The sequence below is a fragment of the Drosophila mojavensis genome, unplaced genomic scaffold (assembly GCF_018153725.1).
Source record: "Drosophila mojavensis isolate 15081-1352.22 unplaced genomic scaffold, ASM1815372v1 contig_16, whole genome shotgun sequence".
In the NCBI taxonomy this organism is placed as follows: Eukaryota; Metazoa; Arthropoda; class Insecta; order Diptera; family Drosophilidae; genus Drosophila; species Drosophila mojavensis.
The window spans coordinates 6,990,877-7,000,992 of NW_025318693.1; the positions used below are offsets into that span (position 1 = coordinate 6,990,877).

General features: G+C 40.1%; 1 protein-coding gene across 1 annotated transcript; it reads left to right on the top strand.

Moving 5' to 3' along the window:
• The first annotated feature begins 6,753 nt into the window (after positions 1-6,753).
• LOC26527923 (peptide tarsal-less AA) lies at positions 6,754-7,896 on the top strand. Its single transcript, XM_015166772.3, has one exon. It carries the CDS (start codon positions 7,698-7,700, stop codon positions 7,797-7,799), a length of 102 nt encoding a protein of 33 aa, XP_015022258.1. The 5' UTR covers positions 6,754-7,697; the 3' UTR covers positions 7,800-7,896.
• The last annotated feature ends 2,220 nt before the right edge of the window (positions 7,897-10,116 follow it).

Genomic DNA, 10,116 nt, shown 5'->3' on the forward strand with positions numbered 1-10,116 from the left:
CAACTCGCCTCAAAGAACTACTTTATATCCACATTTCAGAGCTTGAATTACAGAGTATCACTGGATCATCAACTATCCATTTCATCTTTATTTTATCTATTTTTTTTAGCATTTTGCTTCGAGCACATTGCTGAGGGAGTTCATTCAACCTCGCCCCAGTGAACTTAGCTGAGGTTATTTTTACATCCAAGCTAGAAATTTTGCCCCCTTGCCCTTGCAACCACCCGCTCCACCTCTCTTTCTCTCTCTCTGTGGCTCTCTCTTTCTGCTGGTGCCACACAGCTCGCGAACTAGTCGAAGACCAACTGGTCTGGGCCCGGTCCGGTCCGGGCCAAAGAGAGCCACGACTTGGACTCTGGGTCTAGCTGTTGGTCTCTCGGATTTATAGGGCCTGCTGCTGTCTCAGCTGCCTCAGCTGCTGCTGCTGCTTGTTTTGCTTGGCTGCAACTTCTGGTTGTAGTTGCTGTTGCCTCTGTTGTTATTGTTGTTGGCTGTTTTGCTTCCTTATTGGGTGAAAATCGCTGGTGCCACAGGGAAGTCGCTTTTTGATTGCCAACAGATTGATTTGTCATTTGTTTGCAATTTGCCACGAAATCGACTAAAACAAAACAGAGAGGGTGTGTGAACGAGAGAGAGAAAGAGAAAGAGAGAGAGAGAGAGAGAGAAAGAGAGCGAGAGAGGGAAGCATATGCATCCGTTGCAACTTGCATCTGTTGCATGCATCTAATGGCCATTGACTGAGCGATTGTTATAAAATCAATAACAATGCTGTAATTGAGCTCGCATCGAAGTTCACATATTTTTATTGTTTTTGTTTTCCTGATTTCTTCTTTCATTTTCATTTTCATTTTCATTTTTATGCAATTTTTTTTGCTATTTATAATTAAAATGACGACGGGGCGTTTGTCGCCTATGCAAATCGATGCGGAATTTTCACAGAACGCCCAACACATTTCCATAGCGATTGATGGCAATGCGAGAAGAATCAAAGTCGTCGAAGTTGATGTTGTAGTTGTTGTTGTTGTAGTGGTTGTCGCTGCTGCTGTTTTCATAAATAATTTTGCGTAAGCTCAAAGAGGCTGCTTACGTGCCAGCAGCAGTCGCAGCAGCCGTCGCAACAACAGCAACAGCAACAGCCACAGATACAGATACAGATACATTTGCAGACACAGGCACACAGATACAGATACAGATTCAGATGCGAGACACACTGGACACGATGCGCAAGCAGAAGCAGGCCAATGACCGTTTGACCGCTGTGTAATGATCTGTTGTATCTGCTTGTTCTGAACACATATATCTATATATATATATACATATATACCTATATATACCTATATATACCTATATATATTCAGTGAGTGAATTGAATAGTTTGAATAATTTAGACGCAGAAATCTTATGCAGATTCTTATGCGCTGCGCCAATTCGTATGTACATAGTTGGCTATTAACGGTTTCGCCTCGCTAAACGCTAGTCGCCCACAGATTGCTAAACTCAACTTATCTAATTTCCTCTCCCATTGAGTTTCGGCAATTGAGGCGCCCAAGAAAAGCTCCGATTGAGCGGAGAGCGGAAAAAACGGATTGGATTTGAGTATTTGCATTTTGCGACTGTTATGAGGTGGCATACTCTTTTTTTTTTTTTTTTAAAGCTTTTTTTTTTTTTTTTTTTTTTTTTTTTTTTTGTGAGTCTTTGATTTAGCATATTCAATGGGCATTTAACATATGTGCCTGTCATTACGAGCGACTGGCTCAGGTAGGTGCTGGGCCCAAGTATTGGGAAATCAAGGAAAAGTACGATCGCTTAGCAGACGCAACGCGCTCACGTTTTCAGTGCGACTTGATTCTTGACGGCTGTCAAAACTGGAGTAAAAGTTCAGTGGATAATTTATGGGCAAATTAACAGAGCACGTGGATCACCCACGAAAATTAGCCAAGCACCCAGCCGCGTGGCTGGTGGTTAACCGGCATTGTCCGGCATTGTCGTGTCACGCTGCGCAATGGTGCTTGGTTTTTTATACCCTGAACCCATTTTCAATGGGAAATCAGGGTATAATGGTTTTGTTGAAATGTATGTAACAGGGAGAAGGAGGCGTGGCAGACCCCACAAAGTATATATATTCTTGATCAGGGTGACGAGCTGAGTTGATTTGGCCCTGTCCGTCTGTCTGTCCGTCTGTCCGTCTGTCCGTCTGTCCGTATGTATGAACGCGTCGATTTCAGAAGATATAAGAGCTAGAGACTTCAATTTTTTTTTAAAATGTCCGTAATTACAGCGCGCATATCAAGTTTATCATTAAAAATCGATAACTCATCCCGATCTTTTTTTATCGATAAAAAACCTTATCGAAACCCAGTTATAAAATTATATCTTCTACACCTTTATTGCTAGAGTCTCCAAATTTTTAATGTATGCTTATATGCAATTTATACAATTTCGGTTTTTGTTAAAATTTACCCCCCACCTCTAAATTCACCCCCTCACCCTCACTTTTGTAAAAAGCGTATTTCAAATACTAGAGACTTGTGCTTTGGCAAGTACATGCATATTCATGTTATAATCATAATCTAAAAGTTTCATGAAGATCGTACGTCCATAAAAAAAGTTATTAAACAATTAAGTTCTCATAGTAAGCGCACACTGCAGCCCATGCGTGTTTATGCGTGGTTGCTTGTATGTGTATGTGTGTGTGTGTGTGTGTGTGTATGCGTTTGTGTCTGTATGCGTGTGTGTGTGTATGTGTGTCTATATGCGTGTGTGTGTATGTTTACCTGTGTGTGCGTACGTGCGTGTGTGTGTGTGTGTGTGCGTGTTTCTTGTGTAAGCTGAAAGTCGCGAAAAAGTATTGAAATATCTATTGCTCCAAGGGTTCAGGGGATCTCGTAGTCGAGCAGTCTCGACTAGAGCTTTCTTACTTGTTTTTTTTTTTTTTTTGTATTTTTGTTTTTTTTGTTTGTTTGTTTATTTGTTTCCTTTAGAGCTTCCAGTTTCGAGTTTCGAATTCAAACTTTCGAAATACGCAGAATAGTCGAGAAGACTTTCAATTTCCAGCCAAGTAGGGCCGATCACTGAATGAATAATCAAATCGAGCGGCGCAATGCAGCTGCCCCGATAAGCGTGAAATCAACTCAGAAGTGAAACGAAAACAAAGCCCGAAGAGTCATTAATTTGATTAGCTACTCAGAATTCTACGAGTCAAGTTAATAGTTCATGTTTTTATTGTGAACTGTGACGTTGTTGGAGAAAGCGTGCTTCTTGCATCGAAAAGCATTCGCTGAGATTCAAGCTTTCGTTTTGCCGAACAGAAGATGATCTTGCTAGAAAAGTAATAGCAGGAAGAGAATATCAAGAGATTAGGATTTTCGACGAAGAAACTTAATCAACTACATAATCTTCACATAACTAAATAATTCTAGAAATTTAGATGATTATAATTTTCTGATTATCCATCCATATTATATTGTACCTCAGTACACGCAATACTTATGACTTTTAAAAACTCTCGTGCATACAATACTTTAAAACTTATTCAAAAGAGGGCATACCAAAGTCTACACATACATAATAAAAATTTCAAATCTCCAGCTCTCGGGTTGACAATCAGAAAGGCAAATGTCATTGCACGAGACCAATACACTCTCTTCAGTTCATGAGCGGGAATGAAACGAGTCACATCTGATTTCTATTGACTCGCAATGCTGTACCTGAGATTTATTTGAGGTCTTCATAGCTTACATTTGAAATGAGATTTCAATATATTTTTATTGACTATCTATGACAGCTTTAGATTAAAAGTTAGTTATATACTTTGATTACCTTCTAGTTAGCATGTCTGCATTCTGTATTGTGACTCTTGACTATTATCTATATAGGTCTATAGTTTTCTATTATAAAGTTTGCTCAAACTTGTTCGCAGCGAGTGTCTTGCGATTTATATACTACTATATTTATAACTATAACTACTATTTTTACTACTCCTATATTAATATATAAGCATATAATCTATAAATATGTATACATACCACATATATACATATACACACATATATACATATACATATATATCAAGTTTAAAGCAAAATTCCCGAGTTCTTGAGCTAAAAATAAAAATGTGTTCTGATTGTGAAGTTTTTGTTTTTGTTTCTTTCTTTTTTTCTCTTTTTTTTTGCATTTTTATCGCTACCAGGAAATGCATCGATGTAATACACGCATTTCAGCAGGCTGCATGTTTCCCAGAAAAACTTAAAGGCTACAAATCCCCAAAGAATCTTGACCAATGAGTGATTCAATAAACCCGCTTTTGGACAAGTTTTTGGCGTAGTTGCGATTACTAATTTCAGTTGCTCTCAAATATCTTAAAAATGTAAAATCGAGTATAATATTTGCGATGCATACATACATACATATATGTCTTTATGCACTATTTGCTTGAATTAGAACGAGAGAGAGGGAGAGAGATAGCGAGAGGGAATCACTAGCATCATCTCTTATTTCAGTCAGACGGCTGTCGCAAAAGAAGATCTCTGCCACACAAAGAAGATCTCTGACTAAGGCTTCAGCTAAGTGGCCCACTTGCCACATCAGTTTACCGTTAAATGCTGCAACTATGTTAGCCTGCTAATTAGAATACTCGCTCTTAAGTCGTGGCTAGACTGTGACTGGCCATCACTTAAAAGTCAAGTGCTCAACAGGCCAAATTGTGAACGCTGCAAGTTTTTTTTTGTTTTTTTGTTTTTTTTTTCTGGTTCAGAAAAAGCTAACTGTTAAAAAAATAACTGCTGTGTTTGCATGGCCAAGTCCAAGAGCAACAAAAATATAAAAAAAGTCGAAAAAAACAAATTGTGATTTATGCTGAAATAGAATGAATTGAAATGCACACTCGGAACATTGACCCAAATTTCCGAAATCGCCCTGAGAAAAGATGCCTCAAGATCATAGTTCTTCCTCTTCTGTTTTGTATTTTGCTCTTCGGAGTTGCGCAAACATTGCATAAGAATGCCAAACAACAGCCGTTAAAAGTGAATCTTCCCCAAAAAACGGAAAACCGATTCGATCGAATTACAAAACCAATTTAAGACCGGGGGAAAACCTAGAGACAGTTGTGCCAACAACAAATGTTGGATACGTTTTCCCAATTTCCATTTTCATCGTGGCACGTGGCCACAGACAAAAGGTGCAAAAAAGGAAAACCCAAATGAAGCGCAACGAATTTGATAGCTACAAAAAATGATGATGAAAAGGAAAATCCATTTGAAAAGTGAAAACGGAAGCGCCAAAAAACAGCCGCATATCCGGTCGGCAACAGAAGGTCCAGCATTTTGGGTGGAGGAGGGGGTCACGAAAATTTCCAGGTAACGGCGCATTGTATGTGTGTTTGTGTGTGTATGTGTTAAGTGCAGCAGTTAACATTAAGATTAACATGAATATTAACATGAGGATCAACGCCAGCTTGAGCGCCAGCTCGTGCCACACCAAGAAGGGTTGCTTCACAGCGCGTGCTCGCTCCAAGCATGCCGGAAGTCCTTTTTAATCGAAGACGAGGCGGGGCTGCTGCTGCTGCTGCTACTGCAATAAAACGAAAGGATTTATATTTCCCATTGTCAACTGCTGCGCCAGCTGACTTACCTATCCTTTAACGCACACCTCTTCTTCTGCCCTATCCTTTCTTCTTCATTTTGGATAAAAAAGGTGGAAAACTGCAATTCTGCAACAATTTTGAACACATTTTTTTGTTGCCGACTTGGAAGTCGTCTTGGTGTATCGCATTTCGCGGAAGCAGACGGCTGCTTTCGCTGACTCATGCCGCAAGACGTTTATCCTTTTTATGAGCGGGCCCGGCTTAAGCCTTGTCCGGCTTAGGCCACTGTCAAATGTCACGTAAAGTGGGCTGTGGCCGTCGTCGGCGTCGCTGAGCTCAAGGATCATTAATTATGCCGCTTATGGCACATCAAGTTATTAGCCAGGACAAACAGTTAACATGTGTATTTGCCCAGCTACTTGTGGGCCAAGTTTTTGGCCAAGTCATTTGCAAGGCTTAAGGGTAACAGAAGAATACGAAGAAGAAGACGAAAATCAATTAGCTGCGGCACGCAAATGTAGGTGGAGCCAAGTCGCAAGGATCTCAATGAAATGCCAACCAATAGGCAAGCGCGATACCTGCCTTACATAGACTTGCATACACACACACAGGCACAAACATACACACACACACTTACGCTCACAGGAAGATCGTCGCGCACTCACACAACGACAGCGGCATAACGAGGGCACTCGATCGTGTCGCAGTTTGACAAAAACAGCTGTTTTCTGAATGAAACCCAGGTGGAGGCGGCCAGCTCTCTGTAAAGGCACATATACATAACTATAGAACCATATGTATGTATATATATAGAGTGGTGTGTGTGTGTGTGTGTGTTGCCCTCATGACTTTAGTCAGCCATAAAGAGAGCGCATGCGAGAGTGAGAGAGGTTTATGAATGAACATAGCGCGCTCGTTCAGCGCATTGTTCGATTTTTCAAGAGCAACAACTAAGAGCAACGCACACACACATATTCACCTTCACACACACACACCTGCCCAGCTATCGCGCTCTTTTGCACACACATGCACACACAGTGCAGCCGGCTCGACGTGTTTAAGCTTCCGACGTGCCTCGCTCTCCAGCACTCCAGCTCTCTCGCTCTCGCTCTCTCCCTCTCTCTTTGCCTCTCTGTGCGCTCAGACTCATATAAATAACGCTGTATGGGCAACGTCTTGAATCATAAGATCGACAACGTTCGACGAGTGCAGAGATCAGAGCGAAGTTTAACAATTTTCATTGTAAAAAACTTGAGTGAAGTTTTTTTGTAGTTTGATTTACGCGTTGTGCGGCAGCAAAAATTTGCAAAAAATACAAATAAAAAGATCCAAATAAAAACAATATAAATTCTTTTGCTCGATTTAATAAGCAAATGCAAATAACAATAAGCAGACATCAGCTTAAATTATATAAACAATAAAAGAGCACACAATAAAAGTATTTAATGGATTTCAAGTGTCAGTGACTCTATATTTATATATATACATACATATATATAAATAGAGGAGAGATATATATTAACTCAAAAACTATACACGAAAAGAGCAGCAAAAGACTAAATATAAACATACAAACACGCGCTCTTCTGTATAATCAGTCAATAACAACTGGTGATAATAAAAGAACTTACAACAATAACAACAACAAAGACGGTTACTACAACAGCAGCAGCAGCAGCAAGAAGCAGCTTAAACAAAGAAGCAAAAGAGTGGAAGAAAAAAAGGCGTTCATCGTGTTGATATCTTTCGAGTATTTTTGCTTAATTACACGATCAACCAATGGCTGCCTATCTGGATCCCACTGGCCAATATTGAGCAACGATCTTTGGAATCATTTCTCGGCTGTTTAAGTGACATCTTGAAAATCTTGAAATATGGCCGCCTATCTAGATCCCACGGGTCAATATTGAGCAAGAGCTACGAAACTTGCAAAAAAGCTAGAATAAATTCATATATTTATTTGCATTGAGAGAGAATTTGAAAATATATCACAAAATGTCGCTGGCTTTGGATCCCACTGGCACCTACTAGGATCAGTTCAGAATATCTGGTCACAGTCTTCCACTTCACACTCCATAAGTCAAGTAGAAGCAGCAGCAGCAGCAACAGCAGCAACATGTTCGATCTGGATCCCACGGGCACCTATCGTCGGCCGCGTGAGTCGCGTGACACGCGACACAAGCAGCGCCAGACTCTGGACCCCACCGGGCAGTACTAGGGCCCCGCCACGGCCACATTTCCACACCGCCTTTGCCTTATCCAAAAACAAAAACAAATCACAATATTCTGGACATGATTGGGGGCGCGCGTTGGTTGCGCCTGCGTGGCCGCGAGGAGACATCCAGCTGCCGGCGCCGCAGAAAGTAGCCAACCTAAAATCCACAAGAATTATTTACTATTATACATAAATTATTTATTATTATTATTATGACTATTATTATTATGAATATTATTATTATGAATATTATTTTTATTTAAACCTACATAATTGTTCATTGAATTGTTCGTTCACAAACAAATGAGAATCAATATATATCAAACAAAAGCTGTTTAGCTCCAATGGCTATACACATTATCCTATATCATACGCACACTCACACTATCACACTCACACACACATTCACATGCATATATATATATATATATATATATATATATTATTTTTATATATTTATCTATTTTGTGTCTGAAGAAAACTATGCAAAAAAGTATTAAATTTAGTGTCATATTTATTACCGAAAAGAGCGAAAATTTCACCTGTTGAAAACTCTTTTCAGAGAACAAAAAGTTTCATTATTTATACCAATTTTTCCAAAAATTTTTTGCTACGGTTTTCGTGAGTTCCATTTCTATAATTTTTTTTGTATAAAATTTGAGAAAAGCGTTTTAATTTTAATCATAAACAATTAGTAGCATTTAGGTATATGTTATTTATACAAAACAAACAAAAACAACACAAACAAACACATAAACTTATAATATTAAAAGAAAAATCATATTTAAAAAAAATTCAAATTGCAAAGTTATTTTCTATGGGCTATGCTGGGCAGCAAAATACCCTACAGGCGCATCAAATTGTCGCATTTAATTATTCGATTTTCCATACAGCCTGCGAGGAAGAGAGAGAAAGAGTAAGAGAGCGAGATAGAGAGAGAGAGAGAGAGACACTTGCAGTTTATCCTAGGGCCTGGGCGCAGACAAATTGCCGCTGGTGGCCATAAAAAATGATTTTCCGAACGGGCAGCGCATATTTGATGAATCTGTATGCATTAATTAATGTCACTGGGCGGTTGCCGCCGGCTAAAATGGCGAAATGATCAATAGAACAGCAGCAACAACAACTGCAACAACAACAGTGGCGAGAGAGCGAAACGCGTGCATTAAATTGCATGCGGAAGTAAAAGTTCAATGTTCGTTTGTGCTCCACAAGTGATTAGGTCAATAATAACAAAAACAAAACCAACAACGACTGCAGCAACTACAATATCAGCAAGAGTAACTCACAATGCATCTCTCTGTCTTTCTCTCTCTCACTCACACACTTACAAACACGTATTCCGTGTGCTTTACACGCCATGCGTATGTACTCAGAATTGCATTCTGAGCGTGCGGGAGAGCGCAAAAGCTCACACTCACACTCAGCGTTGCGCTCTGTAAGCTGCTGCAACAGGAAGTTCACATATGCAGCTCCCGCCGTCGGCGTCACAGTCGCCGTCGCTGTTGTCGCTGCAGTCGTCGCTGCATCAGCAGCAGCAGCCGCACGACGCGGATATATGTATATATTGCTAAAAATAGACACGTTAGCTTTTCGGCTGAAGTTCAGGGAAATCTACTGAGAGTGCCCGCAAGCGAGAGGGAGAGAGAGAGTGTGTGTGTGTGCGGAGCAGCTGTTTCCACCAAGGTTGGCCTAACGGAAAGCTCTCGCGTTTTGCATTGAACAAAATTTCAAAAAAAAAAAAAATAAAAAAAAATAATAATAAAAAAAAGTAAATAAAAAGCAACAAACACAAAAAATAATGCAATTAATACGAGCAGCGCACATGAAGTGCAAGCGCATTGAGCGCTTGATCGCTTGAGCGTTTGATAGCTTGCTGATCGGCGTGATCATTGGGTTACAAGTTTCCCAGGCCCACGTCTTGACCCAGTTAAAAGCCACAAGCATATTAACTTGTCATTTATGGCACCCTCAAAAGCAGCCGAAAAATCAACATAAACAACGACGATAACCGCAAGCAGAACTTTCTAAGTGAAAGTTGGCTTGGGATGCAGCGACTAGAAAAGTCTGCGCAGCCCGCCTACCGCAACTGCCCGCTCCCCTGCTCCTCCAACACCCTTCCAGCCCATTTGACTAACTGACCGACTCTGGAATTGTCTGTACCAAACTGTCAGCGTCCCACACTCTCGTACACACACACACACACTCACACACGCAGAGTGAGAGAGAGATACTCACCATATAACTTGACCTACATTTTTGCAAGACAATAACAACGAAAAAATACACGCATACAAATACAAATTTTATATATACATAA